The following is a 24,909-nucleotide window of genomic DNA, read 5'->3' on the forward strand; positions in this document are numbered from 1 at the left end:
TTTACGTTGAGAAATAAACCAAGACAAACTAAATATTTAAGAGGCGCGAAAAATAGCAGCCTGATGAAATAACATCAGAACTGCATCAGAAGGCTTAACGTTCCTGTGTTGTAGTGCTTGAGACCATACGTTGCTTTGATATGTATTCTATAGTGTCTATACAAAACACGTTTAGGTTCATTAACTGTAGGTTAACGCTATTTAACCTTTTATGTTCACCAAATACTGCCTTAATGGCTCCCCTTGTTACTGAATCATGGATTTACAAAATCACGACCGAACGTTCATACCGTATGAACAAATAAGGATCAACTTTATATAAAAAGCTTGCAGAATAAGTGAATAGCGCTGTAATTTATCCGTTCAGTGAGCTGCATGCTGATAACAACGCTATTCAATTACAGTGATTTATTGATAGATGTCCCCACAACATTGTAAAGTCATACCAAATACCCTCGTGTTTGAATTTATACACCCGCGCGGAAGCGTTCGAGTACATTCTGAACTATTCATGCTGTTAGAGCCATAAATAGCAAATTTCTTATATTTTACGCTTGACCACATGGACGAGACCACTTTGCATAAGAATATCGAGTTTAGGTTGTCCGGTTAGCGCACTCGCTTCTCACCAAGGCGACCCGGGTTTGATTTCCGGCCTGGGCGCATGTGAGCTTGGTTAGTTGTCACCAAGCCGGACATGTGGGTTTTCTCCAGGAACTCCGGTTTCCCTAACAACACAAGCCAACACTCTCGGAAAGCATCCTGCCAACGAGAGTGACGTTATAACATTCATAATCGTTGTAAAATGTATCATATTTATGCTAAGAATATAGAAACATATCTGAATTGTTTGCATGACATAGGCATTATCTTAAGATCTCTGTTCTCATTTGTGCAAAGCATGTACAACAAGATAATAACCCCTCAATGATGCCAAAGCTCATCCGGGGTTTTCTTAATGCTCATTTGGTGAAAATATATATAAGTATAGTGAAGATACTAAATGTTAAATCGAAAAGATAACGTGTGTGCCTTTTTATGTATATTAATAACAGTTTTCAATAAAGCAACGTGGACGTGCCTAGTGATCTAAAATCTAAACAAGATTCTGCAGCCACTTTAAAAAGTTATGGCTAGAAGTAATGTTTTCTTACATCACCAGCGGCCATGTTGATAAAAGCCATGATAACAACGGCATAAAAAAAATATGGCAACACCTCATTTTTTTTTTCAAAAACAAACAAACTAATAAACATTTGATATATTTCATCAAGTTGATACCTGTTTTGACCTTATACACATGATACCAGCGCGCTTTGTTTCATGGTTCCCGAGTCTCTCTACAGCTTCATGGAACACGAATCAACTGTGTATCTCCTTGTCTCTAAGGTCCTAGGTTTATCATAACGTTATATAAGTTAGTTTAATTTGATATTAAAACCGTTAACAGGGTCATTTCTCTGGAGTGACTGAGGGAACATGGTTTGTCATCGAACATGAACTGAGTTAGGTAATCTGGCGATAGATAGACAAAGGCCTCTTTAATCTTAAATCAATCATAATCACTTTAAGGTAATTAAGGTGACTCTGACAATATGTCAGGTTATTAAACATGTCCAAGATAGTAAGCTCATATTCATTCGGTTGACTTCAGTGATGATTGGAAGCATGGTTCTTAAGTTTCGGAAAGAACAAAAGAAATGAATGACACCACATACCCGTTTGCGTACTGTTCCCTCGCCGAAGGTGAAACTAAAAAACGTCCCGTTATATGAACGGGAATATAAAAAACGTCTTCTTATAAAAGTTACTGTACTGAGTTAGCCCATCATCTATACCCCGAGTACAATATTTTACTCTGTTTTACTGAGTACCGTGGGAAAATTTCATAATCCTGAATGATCAATTAGGCAGTTTCAATGTATCAGAATTGGGACATTTTTTTCAATTAAAGCCAATGAAATGAGTTTTTTATATTTAGTAACAAAATTCCTGTATGATAACATGACTAATCGTCAAAGCTTAAAAGTATTAAATTGTAACGAGAAATTTCATCATATCCCCTAACTCAATCACATTCATGAAAACAAGATTTTGTCAGGCATTTTGCCAATGGTACTTAATGTATTGTTAACAGAATAAAGACCTGGGATTGACAACAATCGGGGGGGGGGGGGGGGGGGGTAGAGGGGGGGGGGGAGCCTGACGAACCGTCCGGCACACGAGTCTTAGTTGTCTATACCTGCGAACAACACGAAGTAAACATCCAGTGGTTGGCAAAGTTTGGATATACTATTATACTATTAGTTTGAACTATAATATATTAAATGCAAACGAACAAATGACAACATTTATTTTAATATAAAATAATTCTAAAGTCACATTATAATATACAGTAGTTATCTAAATAACAATCCATAAATTTATTACAGATAAAACAAGACTAATACAAATAAACAATATACAATATAACGGATTGATTTAATTGTTAAAACGAAATATTGTATTTCACGAACATCGCGGTTGGAAAATTAATACTATAGAGCAATATCAAGTACATGTAGTTCATTTGTACTGAAATGTGACGACGTAAACGCACAAATACAGAGTAGAAAAAATAAAATGGAATGACTCCTTTTATGCATTTGGATTACTTTAGGAGTGATTTCCTAATCAATTATCAATAGTTATACATTTTTATTAAATACACGCATGAAAAACATGAAAAATGTATATATGATATACTTCAGTATAAGATTAGATTATGATTCACCTCATGAACACTAAAAGGAAATAGTTCACGCATGTCATAGCTGCTCGTAAAATACAGTTTGTGGTGCTACCTCGGTGAAATCTATTGCTTTCTTTTAATGAAAGAAACACTTATCCTTTAGTCTAATAAATGCGCGGTTTATATATCAACGTAGTTGATGTAGCCATCAAAAGGAAGTTATATAATAAACTAAACAACGACAGAATCAAAAATAATGCGGCGTTGTTTTGCAGAAACAATGTATCATATACGTACATTGAAATGTCTTATATATTTAAATACAGCATTTGAGGAATATCTGTTTATCAGAATATATGCACCGGTTAATATTCTCTTTCAAGCTTGCCTAGTCAACCAATTTTAATGCTTGAATAATTTTAATTCATAAGATTTTTAAACTGCACTGTATATGCAATGAACCAATGACGGATGGTATATTGTACGTATCTAACATCCGTTTCACGCATGTAGCCATTTATCTGTATTTTCTTCTCAACCTTCTAGTTCTGAAATGAGAAAATAGAAGTACACCAGCCTAGTATTGAGGTTGATTTACAGCTCACTTTAATAAAACCTTTTGAAACGCAAACAATATCAGAGTATGACTCATGATCATCGCCATCAACATCATCATCACCACCATCATCTATATCATCAATATCATCCATCATCCATCATCATCATCATCATCATCATCATCATCATAAAAAATATTAAAATGCAAACAATATTTGATTATGACTCATGATCATCATGATCATCAACATCATCATCACCACCACCATTACCACCACCACCAACATCATCATCATCATCATCATCATCATCACCACCACCACCACCATCATCATCATCATCATCATCATCATCATCATCATCATCATCATCATCATCATCATCATCATCATCATTATCATCATCATCCCCCCAACACCAACAGCTCAACCACATTATCATTATCAATCGTCACCACCACCACCATTATCAACACCACCACCACCAACATCATCATCATCATCATCATCATCACCACCATCATCATCATCACCACCAACATCATCACTACCATCATCACCACCAACAGCACAACCACAAACACCACCATCAATATTATAACCAATCGTCACCACCACCTCAATTATCATCACCGCCACCATCATCATTACCAGCATCATCATCATCATCATCATCATCATCATTATAATCAACTGCATAAAGAATTAATTTACCTGCAAGGAAGTCTTGCATTACTGCTATCATTTGCATCAATTCCTCGATAGCATTCTTGATTTTTGCTGCTGCTTCCGAATAATTTTCATTAGCGCAATCCTTCAGGTCGACAATGAGCAGCATGATATCAACGGGAATCGAAACAGCCGAAACAACTTTACTGACTGTGGTTAGGGCCTTACCGGCTTTTCCAAAGAGTTGGGCGGCATCCGTTACGGAATCAACAATCTTCATTGACTTACCAGACGCTTTCAGAATATCTGCGCTTTTATTCAGTGTATGAATTCCAAGTTTCGCTAAGCTTGCTGCAAACTTTGTAGTGTCCAACGCTAATGACTGAATCTCAAGGATTGCCCTCAGAGCATTTTCAAGTCGCGCAGATGCCCTACGGTCTTCTTCCAGAGCCGCATGCACTTGTTTCATCAAGCCATTTTCGCTGATAGTTTGGGCAAATGATGTCCCGAGTGACGCAGCAGAACTAGCAGCAGATACACCAGCAAGTACTACGGCAGGCGCACCGGTAAGCCCAGCAGTAAAAGGCGTCGCGATGGCAAGTCCAACTGAAGCCGTTCCAGCCGCAATAGATAAAACTCTTGTAAAAATGTTTGCTGTGTTATATTTTTTGCCAGCTTTTTGGCATTCCTTGTAAATATTTCTTAACACCAAAACAGTTTTTTTCCGACTATCTAAAACACTTCTGAGATTTTTTATAATTATTTCGGTTGCCATTTTGTCAAGGCAATATTTTAAAGTGATATCCTTTAACTTCCCTTATCACTATAAAGGCGGAACATGCAACGACTCACATTATCTAAATATAGCATTTGCTTCATGTCTGTCTTATATCAGTAAATATGCACCGGTTGTAAAGTGTATTCTCTATCTAGCTCGTCCAGTCAACCAATGTAAACGCTTTAATACTTATAATATCGTAAATGGGACCTTAGTCATAATAATAAAACTCTCTTAAATGCTTTTATAAAAAATACAGTAACAAGCAATAAGTTTGAACATAAAGCCGATTTAATGGCACTGGGTAAACGCCAAAGACATAGATCACAAAAACAAAAACAGCACAAAGAAGAAACATGAAAGAACAGCACAAAACTCCACAAACAGCACAGTGCATATATACTATATAAAAAACTTTGTATGTTTATCAAGGATTGTTTGGTACCGCCTTTTGACGGTCAGTAAAATGTACTGGGGGTTTAAACCAGTTTACGTTGGCAAACCTCAAAACCGCACATATATGTGTAATGAACCATTGATAGATGGTGCATTGTATGTTTCTAGATTACAAAATCAATTTATTCTGATGATATAGAGAAACACAGCAGAGTTAAAGGGACAAGACTCCAGACGATCAATTTGCTAGGCAAATAAGGAAATTGTCAAAAACCTATGATGTATCACATCGCTAACGACACATGCAGCTTTTGCATTTTTTGCGCATTTTTACAAATCGGCATTTACTGGGGTTGTCTACCAGTCCGTTTAAGAATAAGGTCGGTATATTTATTTGTACACATCGCGTGACGTTCACATGCTAAATATACACGATGCATGACTTCACGGAAGAACGAACATTAAAAGGCTGCGGGTTATAACAGACTTCTATCGGTGGAGATTGATCAATGGAAACTTTTGAAAGTGCTGAAAATGGCATTCCGTACTATTTAAACAGTCGAGAGAGCGATATGAGTTTTGTCATCTTTATTTAAAAGATGTAAAATGATGTATTAATGGCCCCAAAACACTAGGCCTGGGGAACTGATGTATTTTGGGAACAGCTGGTGTCTTGTCCCTTTAAAACACTTTATCTATGCATATTTTGAACAGCCAATTTTTCAAATTGATATCAACAAATCAGTGTGTGAATAAAGATTTCCTTCCAACGTAGCATTTATTATGTATTTTATCACGTGGTATACACAAACTGCAAATCAGATTTCTTAACATTTTATTTGCGTCGATGTGTTAGGATTAATTGGATAGTGGTTTGTCATAACAGAAAACCTTTTGTTTATACTAACACAATCGTGATTTAACTGTTTTTTTCCTGAAGCGTATCATTATTTTACGGCACCGACGCCTCGAAGAGACCGGAAATAGACTTATAAGTTTTGTTGCAAAAGTCCTTGAGCTGAATGATACGGATGTAAAAATGGTTGGTCTCCTTTGTAAACGAAATGAAAACCAAAAGATATAATCGAAACCCGAATGTCCTTACGCCCAGCCGACATACCGATTTTCGGCAGTCTATAACCTATAACGATACTGTTTAACGAAATAAACGGCTAATAAAACGGACGATATCCTTTAAATTTTGACAGGCGCTCAATTTAGTAGCAAACGCTCCCTTGCCTTTTGAAATTTCTTTGCTCTTATTATACAAGAATTCTTATTATTCTATAGACACATAGGTTGAATATTTTCAAAAAGTACGTATATCCAAGTATAGTTATACCTTGGACAGCTTCCAAAGTTGCAAGTTAAAGGCACAAACTATCAAGAGAAAATAGATAAAGAGTAGTTTGCTTAATAACATTAACAAACATATCTTCTCAGACATTGTTTTTCCTTCTTCAGAAAAGATTTTCCTTAGATGTATATCGCAAATTCAGCGTAGAGATGCGTCATATGAGGCTTTATAGACACAATAGGAGAAACACAATGACTAAACCCATGCAGTATATTACATGTATATGCAACTCAACATAAAAGTTCATGTTGGTCATGTTGGTTTACCGCCTTAGAACAGTCAACAAAACAGAAACAGGTGTTGTAACAACTGAAAAGTATCAATCCTGAATAATAGCTAGAGACAAGGAGTTGAATATGAAGGATGTCTGGCCAAAACAAGTTAAAAGGGCTAAGATTGCTTTCTAAAGTCCTGTCAATTCATTTTAAGGTACTTTCTATTATTAAGATGCAAATTCTTGAGCAAACAAATGTAAATTAGACTGTAGTTGAAAGCACTCAATGCTGATTTTAATATTAATCGTGAGCTTTAGAAACCCTCAAAGAATTCACTGATATTTAAAAAAAGTGAATATGACATACAAACACACCAAATCCTTTCTGAATTTCTTTAATAAATATGAATACGTGAAATAAATAGGAATAATTATGCGAAAAGGTACAGAAACAAGCTCAGTATTAAAAAGTTTAAACATAAACCCGGTTTAATGGCACTGGGTAAACGCCAAAGACATAGAACATAAAAAAAATCACAAAAAAGAAACATGGCCTTCTACTGGCAATGTTGTCATGTTATGGTAATTATTATAGAAACATATAGATAAAACAGAAGTTACAATATGAAATGTTCCTTTAACTTAATGGGTATTTTGTTAATGTATCGAAAGAACATGATTCAATATCTGATTGTAAAGATTTTAAAGTCTGACCTTGATCTTACATAAAGTTAAATTACATAAATATGAATAGCTATACAGCAGACTAGCGATCGATTACGAAGCTTTGTATTTGTTCGCTATCTTGACATGAATACGAGTTTTCTTCCTATTAACGATATGTTTAAATTGTTTTATAAGAAACGAAGAACATGTGCTCTGTCAAAACATGCTTTAGATAACGTATTGTGCATCACTCTAAGCATTAAATCCTCACATGCAAACACCATGTCTCCCTTCCATCGTGTTCCCTGCTTTAGATAACGTATTGCGTATCACTTTAAGCTTCAAATCCCCGAATCCAAACATCATGTCTGCCTTCCAACGTGTTCCCTGCATTAGGTAACGCGTTGTGTTTGACTCTTAGCTTCAATTCCCCGCATCCAAAAAATATGTCTCCATTCAAATGTGTTCCCTGTATAATGTTACGTATTGTGTATGACTCTAAGCTTCGAAGCCCCACATCCAAAAATTGTGTCTCCATTTCAACGTGTTCCCTGCATTAGGTAACGTATTGTGCATCACTTTAAGCATCAAAGCCGCGCATCCAAAATTTGTGTCTCCCTTCCAACGTGTTCCCTGCATAAAGTTACGTATAGTGCATCACTCTAAGCTTCAAAGCCCCGCATCCAAACATCATGTCTCCCTTCAAACGTGTACCCTGCATAAAGTTACGTATAGTGCATTACTCTAAGCTTCAACGCCCCGCATCCAAACATCATGTCTCCCTTTCAAGGTGCACCCTGCATTAGGTAACGTATTGTTTATGACTCTAAGCTTCGAAGTCCCGCATCCAAACATCATGTCTCCCTTTCAAGGTGTACCCTGCATTAGGTAACGTATTGAATACGACTCTAAGCTTCGAAGTCCCGCATCCAAACATCATGTCTCCCTTTCAAGGTGTACCCTGCATTAGGTAACATATTGTGTATGACTCTAAGCTTCGAAGCCTCGCATCCAAACATCATGCCTCCCTGTCACGGCGTACCCTGCATTAGGTAACGTATTGTATATGACTCTAAGCTTCGAAGCCTCGCATCCAAACATCATGTCTCCCTTTCAAGCTGTACCCTGCATTCGGTAACGTATTGTGTATGACTCTAAGCTTCGAAGTCCCGCATCCAAACATCATGTCTCCCTTTCAATGTGTACCCTGCATTAGGTAACGTATTGTATATGACTCTAAGCTTCGAAGCCCCACATCCAAACATCATGCCTCCCTTTCAAGGTGTACCCTGCATTAGGTAACGTATTGTGTATGACTCTAAGCTTCGAAGTCCCGCATCCAAACATCATGCCTCCCTTTCAAGGTGTACCCTGCATTAGGTAACGTATTGTATATGACTCTAAGCTTCGAAGCCCCGCATCAAAATATCATGTCTCCCTTTCAATGTGTACCCTGCATTAGGTAACGTATTGTATATGACTCTTAAGCTTCGAAGCCCCGCATCCAAACATCATGCCTCCCTGTCACGGCGTACCCTGCATTAGGTAACGTATTGTTTATTACTCTAAGCTTCGAAGCCCCGCATCCAAACATTATGCCTCCCTTTCAAGGTGTACCCTGCATTAGGTAACGTATTGTGTACGACTCTTAAGCTTCGAAGCCCCGCATCCAAACATTATGTCTCCCTTTCAATGTGTACCCTGCATTAGGTAACGTATTGTGTATGACTCTAAGCTTCGAAGTCCCGCATCCAAACATCATGTTTCCCTTTCAATGTGTACCCTGCATTAGGTAACGTATTGTGCATGACTCTAAGCTTCGAAGCCCCGAATCCAAACATCATGCCTCCCTGTCACGGCGTACCCTGCATTAGGTAACGCATTGTATATGACTCTAAGCTTGGAAGCCCCAAATCCAAACATCATGTCTCCCTTTCAAGGTGTACCCTACATTAGGTAACGTATTGTATATGACTCTAAGCTTCGAAGCCCCGCTTCCAAACATCATGTCTCCCTTTCAAGGTGTACCCTGCATAAGGTAACGTATTGTATATAACTCTAAGCTTCGAAGCCCCGAATCCAAACATCATGCCTCCCTGTCAAGGCGTACCCTGCATTAGGTAACGTATTGTGTATGACTCTAAGCTTCGAAGCCCCGAATCCAAACATTATGCCTCCCTGTCAAGGCATACCCTGCATTAGGTAACGTATTGTTTATTACTCTAAGCTTGGAAGCCCCAAATCCAAACATAATGCCTCCCTTTCAAGGTGTACCCTGCATTAGGTAACGTATTGTTTATGACTCTAAGCTTCGAGGCCCCGAACCCAAACATCATGTCTCCCTTTCAAGGTGTACCCTGCATTAGGTAACGTATTGTGTATGACTCTAAGCTACGAAGCCCTGTATCCAAACATCTTGTCTCCCTTTCAAGGTGTACCCTGCATTAGGTAACGTATTGTGTATGACTCTAAGCTTCGAAGCCCCGCTTCAAAACATCATGTCTCCCTTCCAACGTGTTCCCTGCATTAGGTAACGCGTTGTGTATAAAAAATGTCACTTCGATCCAGGTATGTTTTTTATCGATTTTTTCGCTATACTCAGGATTCCGTTAAAGAGACATAGCGAAGAAAAGAATGCATTATTTTGTCTTTCGATCGGTGTGTTGGTCTCACATGCATGGTTTCTGTGAACACTTCGAAGCAAATATTATCCTATGATGCAAACGTCCGCAGCCAATGTTAACATGTAACAGATAAAATGAATTAGCCATCAATTTGTTACAAATATGCCGCTCGATTGTTAAATTGAGTATCTTATGTGAAGTAGGAATGTTTTATTCGATGACATATGTGTGAAACATATTCTGTTTAAAGATGTTCCATTTGGCAAACGCCCATGGTCATTTTCTTGATGCCCAATTGGATTGGTTAAGATATGAATATGTTCATATTTATACACATTTTTATGAGGCTATTGTTCATAAATCCAGTATATTTTATAAAGTTTACAATTTGTATGATGTCGTAAATTAAACATGAATTATTAACATTTGAGTTTTAAGTGTTTAATTGATTTGCAACGACATAACAGCCAAACTGTCCGATAACTTATGGATGTCACCTCCTCCGCCATCTTAATCATCCATCTTCTTCACATACCTCTATATTATGCCTTTTTCAAAGATTTTTGACTTTTGGAGTGAACGGTCTTGTTGTCGACTAAATGGCAATTTTATTTCACCACTCAACGATGTCAGTAATGGCGTCATAACCCTAACTTCGCATATTTTGACGTCAAAATTTATAATTCCCTAAAGTTTATTATCTATCACGAGGAAGTTTCATGTTTTATTCTAAGTAATAGGATAATGAAGAACCAACATTTTTCCAATATTGTATTAACAAACATGCATAGGCCATAATATGTCATACAATAACAGTACAATAATTACACAGATGTTACAAAAATTAAATAACTGAATAAATAATAAATGAATAAACATAACAAAAACACCAATGCAATACAAATATAATATGTTGCACAATTAATAGATAACACTATGTTGACTCTGTTATCAGATTTACAATATATTATAATGGTTTTATATTATTAGAATTAGATAACATTTAAAAATATGTTAAATATCACGATTTATGTTTTGCTATCCGCAAAAAAAGAAAAAGAACAGTAATATACATCAAGAAATATATTTATAACAGTAATATTGCAAGTGCCGACAATAACAGACAGCTTTCAAAAATAATTCGAGGTTTTCTGAATCGTTTTGATTTAAGCGAGACAAGTTATTAAAAAGTTTGATTTGCATTGTATCGATAAAACAAATAACCACCAAATCAAAACTTCATGAAGAATATTTCAAAACATGTTAATATCATTCAAAATGTTTTGTTTATTTAATTAGTCTCCCCCCAAATCAGTTCCGCTAAACCTATTATTGACCACACCACCTCCCTACAATCGCTAGAAGGAGGCGTTTGTAATCGCCGCTACACTCGTCCTCCACACTCTGAGCAAGTGACGACCCGTACGTTCGTTGGTACCGGGTTGATATGTCACCAAGGTCAATCTGAAACAAACCATTTAAAGGGAGTGGTTCATGTTTTATAGGGTCAGTCATCGTAAAGGATAATTTTGTTCGAAATGTAAGAAGAAATTTGGTTAACGAATAAAACATCAAGTCTGATGAAAATTAAAAAGCCTAATTTCAAATATTATCATAGAAATTCAGATTTAAGAATGGAAAAAAATCGCTGTTACAAGTTCAATATTTCAATTTGTGTTTATTAATTTAGCATGTAAAAGACGCCAATTTACCTCGGATCTAGAGACGACAATTCTGATGACTTCCCCATCATTTGTTCCCAGGCCTTTAAAACAGGCATGCAGGGCGTCCGTGTAATACTGAATTGGATCCTCAATGGCCTTCGCTAAAAAATTACGAAGAAATGATTTAGAGTCTGTTTTCTTGGCTTCTTCAAATTAAAGCTTCTCATTATGAAATTACACTATGAACAATTTTCGGATAGATTATTGAAAATCATTTCATGAAAAGCAGAATCTTAAATGAAGACCAATTACTGATATGGATTTTGTTACTTTTTTTCATTACATTACAAAACAAAATTCAGTTCATCAATATCAACATTATAAAACACAAACGAGGTTTCGCATGTGACGTCAATTTCATAAAGAAAAAATTAGCTAATATATATCGCTTTTATTTTTAATAATGTTTTCTTCATTTGTTCCTAGTTTTGTACAATGATGCTTTTTTATTATGAAACTCTATGATCATACAGTTTTAAGCCTTTTATTTTATAAGGCAGACTGTGTGTGATGCTCATAGTTTCAAACAATGACTGCATCGTATCTTTGAAAAGTTTTTGCATCAGGAGCTCTGAATTGTATTTCTCCATCTGCCGATAGAGTTTGGATCTCTTATCATTTAAGTACTTGGGGTTTACCTATAAGTATATTATTATTTGTTTAATTATTAACTTTCCTCAAGTAAATGCATACTTTGGTAAGATTTACCTTTTACGCTTTTTTCTTTATTTAGGATTGTTGGGATAAGAGTGAGGTTTGTGCACTTAAGCTGGTTTTATAGGCTTGTCAAAACTAGGAAGCGGACAAACAAATGAACCTTTTTATACCTTTTTATAATGAAATATTTCAGGACATTTTCACAGAAAGTCCCCCCTCTTCGGTAGCGTTGCAAACATGTTTAACAATAGTCAGATAGTGATCTGCTAGAAACAAATGGCAAGCTTTCTATTGAATGGAGATAGTTTTACATTTATCAACCCACCTTAAAGACACACATTTTATATATATAGAGGGTCAAATTACAATCATTGTATTTGGATAGTTTGCACTACAGTTTCACACTACTAACAATTTTCAAGAAGATTTTTATATTGTTTCAAAGAGGGCTGTGTGTTCTCTAAATTATAAGGAAATAAATGAAGTATTGAAGCAATTCCTACTTCAGTTCCTTAAGTTATTATTGTATATACAATGGCAAACTTAAACAAACATTTTCGAAATGAAATGAGTTACTGAAGATAGATCAAGATTTGTTTATGGATTTTAGGTGTAGGTAAAATGTAGAAACTGTGCCACATTAATTACATTTAATAACATATTCTATTAGCTGAGCTAGGGACATTGAAAGAGCCAATGTTGCTAAACAAAGAAACGTGGTTTATGGCGTTGTCGCAAACTTACGTGTTTATTGAAATTTTATTTGAGTGAACCCATTCAAAGGATTTAACATATCTTACCTAATTTTAAATAGGCTGTCTCCGCGTCGCCAGTAAGCGCCTCTTTTATTGCGTGGTATATATCAGCCCCCGTCACCTGAAACAGCAAAATGTAGTTGCTTAATTAAATACTTATGGTTTATTATTAGGCTTTATCCTTGAAGTCCATATCAATAGTATACTTCATAATTACTTTAAGCATTATGTTAATTAGAAAACATGCTTCAGGATATGTCTGTTTGTGTTAACAAAAACAGTGTTGGACATTTGTCTATGTCAACATCAAAAATGTAATATAAATAACTATTTTATAACTTTACAGAGTAAGATGCCAAACTGTCAGTTTCATCTTCAGATACTTATATTTACCTTTTTGTATTCCTCGAATGTGGCTTTAACATGAGCTCTGTCCTTTTTCACAATGATTTCATTAAAGACATCATCGTTTGGGTCGATTGAAATTTGCCCTTCCTGAAATATTTTTTGAAATTCTTTCAAAAGTATACAAAACTAAAGGTGCGTGATTCTACAATTGGAATAAATGAGAAAGAGTTAAATGCTTAAAACATTGTTTATGACAAATTGTTTCGTTTTGTAAACTACATCTCTTACCTATAATAGCATGTTTGCGAAACCCTCATAAACGCAAACAGATAAACACATTTATCTTTAGACCACCGCCAGTAAATAACACAATCGTATCTAGCGCTCTTAACCTAAACCTGTCTGTGCAAATCTTGTTGCACCCGCCCTATATTGACTTTGCTACCTGGGTCCCACTCACTCGTCAGCAACTGAAGAAACATCCTCCCTTGATCACCTGAGACATATTCACATACATTCTATGGCCGTATAAAACTTCCCCATTGCCTTGTACATTGCCATCTTCCATATTGACTGTGTGACTCCTGTCCGTCCTACACGCCAACACCTGAAGATGCATTTTCTCTTGTTCACTGGTAACGTCATCCTAAACATTTTGCAACCATGTAAAACTTCTGCCTTACCTTGTATTACATGTGCACATCTAGCTGCATCTCTTCAATAAAGTGGGACCCTGGTCTCTCTCAAAGCCAAAAACTACAGTAACATTTTTCCAGATCACTAGAGACATATTTACAAACGTAACGCAACGTTATACTACTTCTACCTTACCTTGTACAATCTTTGTACATCTTGCTTCACCTCTTCCATATCGACTGTATCACGCTGGTCCCTCTCACAGGCCAACAGCTGAACTAACATCCTCTCTAGTCCACCAGAGACATCTTCACATACATCTGCTTCTAGTCTCCGACCATACACTGGACATGGACGTATGGTTTTAAACAAGAAGCATATGAATGTTATAGGTAAGAAAACATACTTGCTCAAATAGGTTTTATTCAAATAAAGCATTATGTAACAAGATGATTAAAGTGCGAGGCCCCTCTCCTATTTTTACGAGACGAAATGGTATTTCAGTTTACTGTATTCTAAATCAAGTGTGTGTTAAAGATATCGAGAATATGTTAGTTAATTCGTTAACAGGATAGCTCAAAAACAATGTGATGCACTTACTCTCTTCGTATTTTAGCTTAATTGCTTCCATTTCCTAAAGAAAAAAAAACATAAGACATTACATTTGATACGAACTCTTTAAAACAACTAAAAACTTCGACAAATAGGTTCATAAAGAAACGGAATCTATTGTAGTCTAATATCTAACCATGATTTTGGCAACTGCCTACAAACAGTCAGAGAATTGAACTCCAAGAACTCCAAATTGTCATCATTATAGTGCAACAAGGTAGACTTAGCATGCATAAAACATGCACCTGTATATTCCGGGTGGCTATGATGGAAACGAGAACTGCTTCGTCGGTGCCTATGCCTTTGATAGCACCATTCAAACATTTTACGTCATATTCAACCGGTGGAGTAAGCAGAGCCACAGTAAGAGCCTCAAAGTCACCACGTAATTCGCTGGTTAGTTCACGTTCCAGATCCTTTTAAAGAAACAGGGGTAAGTCATTGTATTTCTCTTCAGTTTACAAGACAGACAATAGCCTATGGTTTGTGACATGGTTAAGACTGATTTGGCAATTAATTTTGTGTCGCTCCTTCAGTTTTGAATAGATGGAATACTAGTTATTATCAAAAGCATACTTTAAATGTGTAGAACTTAACAACTTAACAGTCATCTTAGAACATTTAAGCAAATACTACAGAATGATTTACAACCATTTCAGTGCAGTTATGTTTTGGAAAGACCTGAAAGGAATACGTCACATTGATAATCATTTATAACATCAGTACCTTTTTATACTTTTCCTTATATTTAACCTTAATATCTTGTCGCTCGGCATTGGACCTTCTAGCTAACACGTCAATTATGGCCGCTTCGTCCGTCCCAAAGCCAGCCATCGCATTATTCAATGTCTCGCAATCGTTTAGAGGGTCGAAGGTTTCAGCAGGTGACACTGTTCCCTTTGTGTTTGATTCTTCTTTTGAGTAATCGGTATCAGATGAAGTTGGTGGGTTAACGGACTGGTCTGTGTCTTTGTTGTCTCTATGTGCTGTTGTGTTGGACTCGACGTTTTCGGACTGGTTGACATTTCTAAGGAACAGGTGTACTTGTTATAGAAAAATAAGCAGTTATACCTATCTAATCCATGTACTCTAAAATACCAATACACATTGAGGCGAATGTATTAAAAAATCTGCATAATAAACGTTTTGATATAATTATTACCGAAACCCGTTCAGGGACAAGAATAGCAGTCAATATACTAAGTTTACGTTCATTTTTCATAAAAAAAACACATGCTGTATTTATTGTACTTTTATATCGATATCCTTTTGACAATAAATAAATATTGATGTTATAGGGCATGCGAAATATATGTGAATTAATTCAGTTCCATATGAAAGAAATGTAACATTATTGGACGGCGATGAAGCATGCGTCAACAAGCCAAGGGGGTTTAAAATCACTTTTCGTTTACCAAAAAACACCAATACAATTTCAGGTGTGGGTCTGAGTAGGGAACAACAGCAACAATCGTGCAGAACACTCACACAGGGTATACGATATAGCAAGCTGGGTGCACAAAATGTCTGGCAATTCTATATTTGTGTACACTATAATAATAAGGGACATATAACAAGTAGCCGTTTTTCAAATATGTTCTGAGAGTATTCTTGTTCATTTTTAGAATTGCTTGGAGTTGAAATTCTATGGCGAAAAGTAAGACTGTTTGCACTAATAGCTGCCATGCATAACAATCAAGCAAACTATCATCAAGTTTCGAATCCAAAATGTCTCTAAAAGTTTCCAAGAAACTTCTTACAGGGTGAGACTCTTAAAACTGGTATTTGTCTGTTAGAACGGAATTGTTAACTTTCATGGTCGTTTCACTTAATGCTTTCACATTTTTTCCAAAAAAAAATAAACAAACAATAAGGCTTACTGAAGCTCATTTAAGCAAACTGTCTTGCATCGCAGCGCAAACACTACAAGCAGGGAACCAAATTGCTAACAAACGTAGAGCTGGTACACCATGAAGCATGTTTTGTTAAAGGTACAAATGTACTTCATAAATACCAAAGGGAAGTTTTGATCTTAAATTATAAAATTTATTGAGATAATATAAACACTAAATACCTGTATTTACCATCAGACATAATTATAAAGATAAATTTGTATACAAACTGTACAAATCACAGTCATGGATTTTTGCAATTTTCTTTCCGTTTAAATTTATGACTAATCAATAAATGTTTCGAAATAACAAATGATTTACCTTGTTCGTTCTACAAATGAAAACAAGTAGATAAATTAAATATTAGACCCCTAAATACACTTCAGACACCAAAAGTCATACCTGGATCAAACACTCAAACAATAGGAAAAACACAACATCTTAACTTTGGTTCTTAAATTTATTAAAGATGCTCTAAATCAGTATCACAGATAAACATAGATATAAAAATGTTGATGAAACATATAAAAAAACTCTTGAAAGAACATAAATGATCACATATTTGTCATGCAGAAATAACAATAGGTACCATGTTGATGTATACATTGTATTTTATCATATTCAGGTATCCGATATATAGTGGTGTGAATTTTAGATGACTGGTGACCCCATATCATATTGGTTTTAATTGAAAATTATATGAGTACAAAAGCAATATGCACAAAAAGATATGTGCCAAAGAAAATATTACAATATTATATATGAGTTTTTTTCCCTCAAAATATTCACCCCAGATTCCAGTTAGAATACAGAACAAATTGTTCTACCTTTATCTGATGATTTTTTTGTCAATTACTATACAGGGGTCGTGATTTAAATATGCAACCTAAGTCAATCGTATGGTCATTCATCATTCGTCATTAATTCATGGGATTGGTCCGTTATTTATACGACGCAATCCGATTGGCTACTTTGTTCCTAGCTCCAGCTTAGACCAATATTGACTACCACCCTAGATCAGTTATCATTAAGCAATATTCATTCAAATTATACCATAAGTATATAGAATTACAACTAAACCTTATGACCAACGGCTCAGTAAAATTACTAGCTTATTTATACATTGGATACCGAAAATGAAAAAAAGTTCTTTAACAATAAAAAAACAATTGTAAATGTATAACAAATCATCACCATAACAAACATAAATAACTGTAAAGTTTTTCCTATCCCAAAAACGAAAACATTTAAAATCTACTACATGAAATGTAAGAGTTTTATTATTATTATTATTATTATTATTAAAGTTTAAACAAAATATCAGAATGTGAATCAAAGTGAAGTATTATAATATAAATGACATGGCTTCTAAAAATATTTTTTTCTTTTTGGGTAAAAATCAATACAATAAATGTGTGTATTTTTGGGAAATGTTTGAATTAAGGAAAGTCACTAATTGGATGAACTGAATGTTTATTATCTAACTTTAACCTGATGTATCATTCTGTATTTGAATTTACTTCTGTGCAACTAGTCAGAGAGTTCATTGAAAGCTGTTTAAAATAATATTATATCAAGAAATTATAAAGATCTACACATGTATATACAGTTTTAAAAATGTTTCAATATATTCATGTATTTTAAAAAATAAAATCTCTGATATATCATACAATTCACAGTAACTTTGTTAATAGGTCCCCGATAACTGTGATTTAAAATAATCATATTATTCTCATAAAATGATTTTGTATTTCCAATATTAATATTTATTACAAATAACCCAATACTGAACACACAATACAAAGTGAGCATAAATACTGGAAGACATGATAAGTTTTAAACACGATTACCAATTCTAATTTAAGGACATTAAACTCAAGACGGAGACAACTCCTTATACAACTTGGGCTTGTATACACATTGTGTTGTCAGGCCTCAATTTGTAAAATTCTTAATCATATGGGAAGTTCTGAATGTTCAAATGGTGTAAAGGCTCTTTTGATTGTATGATGATTAAGAATGGATATAATGCATTAATTGACCTTAGTGCATATGCTTTTATATGTTATATTGCAATAGATGTTGAATGTAAACTAGTATTTAATTTCCATCTTTCTGCACCAGAACGTTAGTTTAAACTAGTTTGAGTGTTTTAATTAAATAGACATCATTTTCATATTAGGCTGAACACATGTATCAGAAAACAACCCATAAGGCTTTTTAAATTGGTTATACAGTTTCTAACTTTCTAAAAAGTTCATCATCTAATCATGAACGAAATGTTTATGACTGCTATGTACTTTAATTATAGATATATTCTGCCATTTATACAAAAAATACCAGATTTAAACGGCTGCAGTTTTAATCTGATCTAAAGGTGATTGTAATGTCATTAAAATATACACATTGCATAATAATGCTGACAAGTTATAAATCATTTTTAATCTTAAGATACACAAACCAACTTTCACTAAACATATACTATAAATAATATAAATCAAAGCGATGCTATAAATAATTTAAAATATTTCAAAAAGCAAAGCAACATAAAACAGCTCAAATAAATCACAATATCTTCACAATAATCATTATTCAGTAGAAATGACCATACATCGATAAAACAATTATTATTTCACTTAAATTAACATGCATTCAGCAATATATAAAGACAATTATAATCAATTTCTTTAATAATTACATCAAAATAATAATGAAAAAGTGTATTCAAATAGAATATACTGCAATACACAATTTGTCTAAATGCAAACTCAAAGCTCAATAGCTAACAGTTCAAATCTTTGCAAAGCACTAATCTAAAATGGTCCAAAAACATTGACCAACACAAAAAAATATTTCTACAACATCTAAAGCGTGTGTGCTCTGTGACAACCACAACAACATGTTGCATGCTCCAACTGGTAACTGGTGGCTCTGTGCATAGTCTTACTTGTCTATAATGGCTAGGAGAAGGTTTTTGTACTCTCCCTGGCATTTTGAGTTCACTGCGTCATACAGTGACTGACTGTACAGCTCCATATATCGTGCCTTAATGTCTTCAAGGTCAATCTGAAATGAACAACATGATAGCCAACATGATAATAGTGGGACATTGTTACTACTGGTAGTTCAATCCTAGTTGGAGTCAATGTTGACATCATGATAAAGGTTGACACCTACTGGTTGTTCAATCTAAGTAAGAGCAAAAGTTGACATCATGAATAATGTTGGAAACTGTTACTAATAAGTAAAGTTGGAACTTAAGTTGGATTCAAAATCTGGAATAATTTGCAATATCATAGACATTGGTTTATAAAAACTATAATATGGAATCTATGCCATAAATACATTTCAAAGTTCCCCCTAAGTCTTACACATAATCCTATAGACTCAAAAGTTAATCTTAAGGCTGAGTATATTCTTGCACAGAATTTTTTGTGAAAAATCCTATCATAAGAAATCTAGCTGATATTTATAGGAATTCCATTCACTACCTACCTCTGATCTGGACACAACAAGTCGAACGATCATGTTATCATTCACCCCCATACTGGTAAAACAGCCATGGATCCGCTCACTGTAATACTGGACTGGGTCCTCCACTGCCTTTGCTGTAAATACAAATACAAATCATACCAAAATTCCCTAAATATATTCTTCCTGACAATGTGCTGATATTTATTTTATTCAAAATCGTATAAGAATACAATCCTCAATTTAAGGGATGGATTTACAGCTAGGAAGATTCTTAAATATGATTAAACAGGCTGATCTAGCTTTGTTACAATCTTCATTAGTGAATTAACATAACGATACCTTTTTGAAATGAGTTCTGTTTTTGTGCAGTTTGTCAAAAATATCTTGATTTTAAATACTTGCTTTGCAAATGAATAGACTTCGAACATGGATGGCCAAGATATTTCCAAGTTATCTATCACAACCAATAATAAATATGCATGTTCCAGAAATACTAAGTATAACAATATGAGACAAGCAAAATATATCTGTATATGTATGAGGGAGAGAGTGGTGTTGTGGTATTGGTGTTTCTCACCAAAGAGGTTATGTGCTTGAGCCTCCACCAATGAAACTTTCTCATAGTCTTACAAAATAACTAACAGTACTGGTTCTTCCCTGGAAATTGACTTGTGTTTCTATCAGCTATCGGTTTTTGTAACACTCAAGCTCAATAAAATGAGTTTAAATAACCTAAAACTTAACTTAAGTTTGTGTTTGGAACATTGTACAAACTAAAACCTACCAATACTGACGTAAACTTCTTCATCGTCACCCAAGGATGCCTTGGTTAGAGCTGTGTACACATCGTCCCCTGTCAACTGTTAATAAATTTACATGTAAGCATGAGTCATATTTGGGAAAAGAGATTATAAGAATGAAACACAAATTTAATCCTAATTTCTTCAAAGACAAGGTTCATTTATATCTATAAGTTCTTCTAAAATGAGTTTGCAATTTAGTGCCAAACACAGTTGTCTGAAAAAGGCTAGGTTTTTGTTCATCCTCACAAAATAAAAGCATCACTGAGGAAACATCAACACAAGTCTGCTGTTATTTACTATCAGTGGAACAAGGGGCATGAATCAATTTTTCTTATAGCCAGAGTTATGTGCCTTCCTTGACACATGCACAATGCCTCTGGGAACCATGTGTACCATGTTTCATTTTCAAGTTCAGCACAGTCTAAGTGTAGGTGCCATGCTGCCTGATTGCCGCTGTGGTCAATGCTAAATTCATTACCAAGGCCATATAATAACAATACTCAAACTTTTTAACTTTGAAATGGAAAGAAGACACTTAACAGTAAAAATTAAAATATTTGGCAAGAAAAGCAAACAACATTATGGAACATTACCAAAACTGTTTCAGAATGTTTAACCTGGGAGTAGGATTTGTTATTTGTCCCAGTTTAAACATTCCTTTTTTGTTGTGCTTGCAATGATAAATTGCTTTAATACATTTTCAAAAGTCTTTGTCCATAACAAACTCATGAACTGCTTCAAGCAAACACTACGTACTTACCCTTTTATATTCCTCAAATACTGCCTTGACCTGGAAATGGTTTTCCCTTGCTACCAGATCGTTGAAGGCATCTGAGGGAACTCCATTCTGAAATTCATATATGACATTAAGTGACACATAAAACAACAAGAGAATCGTGGAGCAAAAATCAATGCTTTACAACCACTTGTTTTTATTTGAGAAAGGGGCATATACCACAAGTATTAAAGCAGAAATATGGGGCTTGCTATGCATGTGTGAATTGTTGACTCTGGCATAATGTGTGCCAAATTTCATTTGAACATTTTTAAAATTTATTGAGCTATGGCCAAGTTCAAAGATTATATATTACAATGACGTTGATGACTACCACACCAATAACAAGAAGGCTATGACCATAACTCAATGTTTTTACTTCGAAAAAAACAACCTAAAAATCAGTCATTCAGTCAAATGCATGAATATCAACTAGAATATGGTGAGATTAAAAGTTCTGTTACCCATTTATCAAGCCCATACCAATATGGTACCTTTGTAAACTGTAAATGTCTGTTCATGAACAAAGCTGTTTTCAAATATCACAAGCAGATTTTGCTTTAAAAGTTAAAGAAAGATATCAAATGCAATCAGAATAATTAATTAAATAGTAAAACCTTTTTTAAAATACTTTATCAGCAAAGCTAACATATACAATACCATTAAACAGGAATTCACAGGGCATTACACAACTACAAATCACCACCATTGATATGGACTTAGCTAGGTTTTATCTAGGACAGGGTGCTGCAGACAAGGAACAGAGTGAAAAAGGCACTTTGTATCATGCTTTGAAGAACTTGACAGCAAATTCTCAGAGCTGTGTTGCATTGAAGTAATATTAGGTTCAGCTATCAAATATGTAAAGTAAATATGTATTCATAATCTATAAATCAAAACAAAAGACAAATTTGATTATCTTAGCATTTCACTCTACGAAGGCTAAAGGTTTCCCATGCTGGTATCCCTGAGGGCAGAACAGTGTTACCAAAAAGGGCAGGGTGCAGCACACTTCCATTACTCTCTAGCTAAAATCATACCATTGGTATATGAAAATTCTTACATCAACAAGAGCCTGTACAGCCTGCACATCAATGGTCGTGTCGTAACTCCTTCCCTCCCTCAGAATCATGGTGAGAAGTGTACGCAGATTCTCCCCACAATCACGTGTCAAATCCTTCTCAAGGTCAGCCTTGAAAGCTGGAATCAAGTTGTATTTAATAAGATTATTGGTGATACTATCCAGGGTTTGGTTTTAGTTTTACATTTAAAGCTGCACTCTCACAGATTGACAGTTTTAACATTTTATCTTCTTTTTTTTGTTATTAGAATCAGCTGATTTTGATATTAATGCCTTAAATTCAGTCAGGTAAGATAACACACAATAAAAAATATCTCATTTTTTCATTCCGAAAGCGTTAGTAAGGCTTTTAGCCATAACATATTAATTTTGGAGTGTAAATATGAAAAACTGCTATCTGATCTTTTGTCTGCTGTCTTGTATCACTGGTTTCCAGACATTTATGCAAAAAAAGGCTCATTCCAAAAACACATAAAATGTCAAAACAGTCAATCTGTGAGAGTGCAGCTTTAATTAAAGGCCAGTAGAAGATGCTATATATTAAGATAACATGTTTAGTAAATATTGTTACTTGCCAATATTATATATTGAGATGGATAGTATAATATTATATGAAGTTTTATTCTTCTATTTGATATTAAATTTAAATACACCAGATTATGTGTGTCATTATTTAATTTTTCATTTATTAGTATTTAATATATTTGACTGTCTTTATTATGCATTAAACTGCTTAGACATGTTATGTAGATTTTGCGGAGATATTTAAGGGAACACACTTGAGTTTAAAGGTCATGGAAGAAATAACTGTATCTAATTTTATTATCCTACTTCCATGGCATATAGAACTGCATGAAAATGTTGAATTGTTATGATTTGTAATCAATAAAATGGGCATTTTTATCTGCTTCAAACTTACACAAAATAAGTATGACTTTTACATAATTCTGATATATGTGTAAATTCTATGCCAAGATAAAAGTTTAAATACAAATTGCTCTGATTTAAAATGTGCATGTGCAGAAAAGATATGCATATACTTTATTACATCTAGAAATGAATGATACAGCTTTACATGATACAAAATAGAACTTTCACAGAATTGATGAATACCCCCATATACAGCCTATATGACACAGGTATCAGACTGATATTTCTACATCTAACTGAAAGTAGATTGCTCCAAAAACACCAAAATTGAAGAAAAGTTAAAGTTGTATTTAAGGGCACTTATGACAGTCAGCAGGGCACAAAATATATGATTGCTTTAAAGATGTTGAGGTAATTTGTCAAAATTCTGACCATTACTACCCCTTAGAGAAAGAATACAATGACCCCCCTTACAGAAAAATAATACAATGACCCCCTTAGAAGAAAAGAATATTATGACCCCCCTTCGAATATAGAATACAATGACCCCCCTTAGAAGAAAAGAAAACAATGACCCCCCTTTTAACAAAAGAATACAATGACCCCCTTAGAAGAAAAGAATACAATGACCTCCCTTAGAAGAAAAAAATACAATGACCCCCTAGAAGAAAAGAATACAATGACAGCCCTTAGAAGATAGAATACAATGACCTCCCTTACAAGAAAAGAATGAAATAACCCCCCTTAGAACAAAAGAATATTATGACCACCCTTCGAAGATAGAAAACAATGACCCCCCTTAGAAGAAAAGAAAACAATGACCCCCCTTTTTAACAAAATAATACAATGACCCCCCTTAGAAGAAAAAAATCAATGACCCCACTAAGAAGAAAAAAATACAATGACCCCCCTTAGAAGAAAAAAAATACAATGATCCCCCTTAGAAGAAAAAAATACAATGACCCCCCTTAGAAGAAAAAATACAATGACCCCCCTAAGAAAAAAAACACCCCCCATAGAAGAAATGGATACAATAACCCCCCTTAGAAGAAATGAAACAATGACCCCCTTAGATGAAATGGAAACAATTACCCCCTAAGAAGAAATAAATACAATGAACCCCCTTAGAAGAAATGAATACAATGATCCCCCTTAGAAGAAAAAAATACAATGACCCCCCTTAGAAGAAAAAATACAATGACCCCCCTTAGAAGAAAAAAATACAATGACCCCCCCTTAGAAGAAAAAATATTATTACCCCATTAGAAGAAAATAATATAATGACACCCC

General features: G+C 34.6%; 2 protein-coding genes across 14 annotated transcripts in view; both read right to left on the bottom strand.

The window, feature by feature from the left end:
• Nucleotides 1–2,345: 2,345 nt before the first annotated feature.
• On the bottom strand, nucleotides 2,346–4,835 carry LOC128209628 (uncharacterized). Its single transcript, XM_052913740.1, has 2 exons — nucleotides 4,003–4,835; nucleotides 2,346–3,279 (listed from the first exon to the last, which is right to left on the bottom strand). Exons 1-2 carry the CDS (start codon nucleotides 4,730–4,732, stop codon nucleotides 3,266–3,268), a joined length of 744 nt encoding a protein of 247 aa, XP_052769700.1. The 5' UTR covers nucleotides 4,733–4,835; the 3' UTR covers nucleotides 2,346–3,265.
• Nucleotides 4,836–10,788: 5,953 nt separating this feature from the next.
• Nucleotides 10,789–24,909, bottom strand: part of LOC128209531 (uncharacterized) — a 58,010-nt gene continuing 43,889 nt past the window's right edge. For all 13 annotated transcript variants that reach the window (XM_052913589.1, XM_052913590.1, XM_052913597.1 and 10 more), the window contains 13 exons: nucleotides 22,732–22,868; nucleotides 21,654–21,740; nucleotides 20,875–20,950; nucleotides 20,112–20,224; nucleotides 19,564–19,682; nucleotides 15,451–15,751; nucleotides 14,970–15,140; nucleotides 14,713–14,746; nucleotides 14,308–14,456; nucleotides 13,522–13,623; nucleotides 13,174–13,249; nucleotides 11,705–11,817; nucleotides 10,789–11,456 (listed from right to left, as the gene is read on the bottom strand). In XM_052913589.1, the coding sequence (XP_052769549.1) occupies nucleotides 11,322–11,456; nucleotides 11,705–11,817; nucleotides 13,174–13,249; nucleotides 13,522–13,623; nucleotides 14,308–14,456; nucleotides 14,713–14,746; nucleotides 14,970–15,140; nucleotides 15,451–15,751; nucleotides 19,564–19,682; nucleotides 20,112–20,224; nucleotides 20,875–20,950; nucleotides 21,654–21,740; nucleotides 22,732–22,868 (1,613 nt within the window). In that variant the 3' untranslated portion in view covers nucleotides 10,789–11,321. The remainder of the gene's footprint in view (nucleotides 11,457–11,704; nucleotides 11,818–13,173; nucleotides 13,250–13,521; nucleotides 13,624–14,307; nucleotides 14,457–14,712; nucleotides 14,747–14,969; nucleotides 15,141–15,450; nucleotides 15,752–19,563; nucleotides 19,683–20,111; nucleotides 20,225–20,874; nucleotides 20,951–21,653; nucleotides 21,741–22,731; nucleotides 22,869–24,909) is intronic.

Source organism: Mya arenaria, chromosome 11 (assembly GCF_026914265.1).
Source record: "Mya arenaria isolate MELC-2E11 chromosome 11, ASM2691426v1".
Lineage (NCBI taxonomy): Eukaryota > Metazoa > Mollusca > Bivalvia > Myida > Myidae > Mya > Mya arenaria.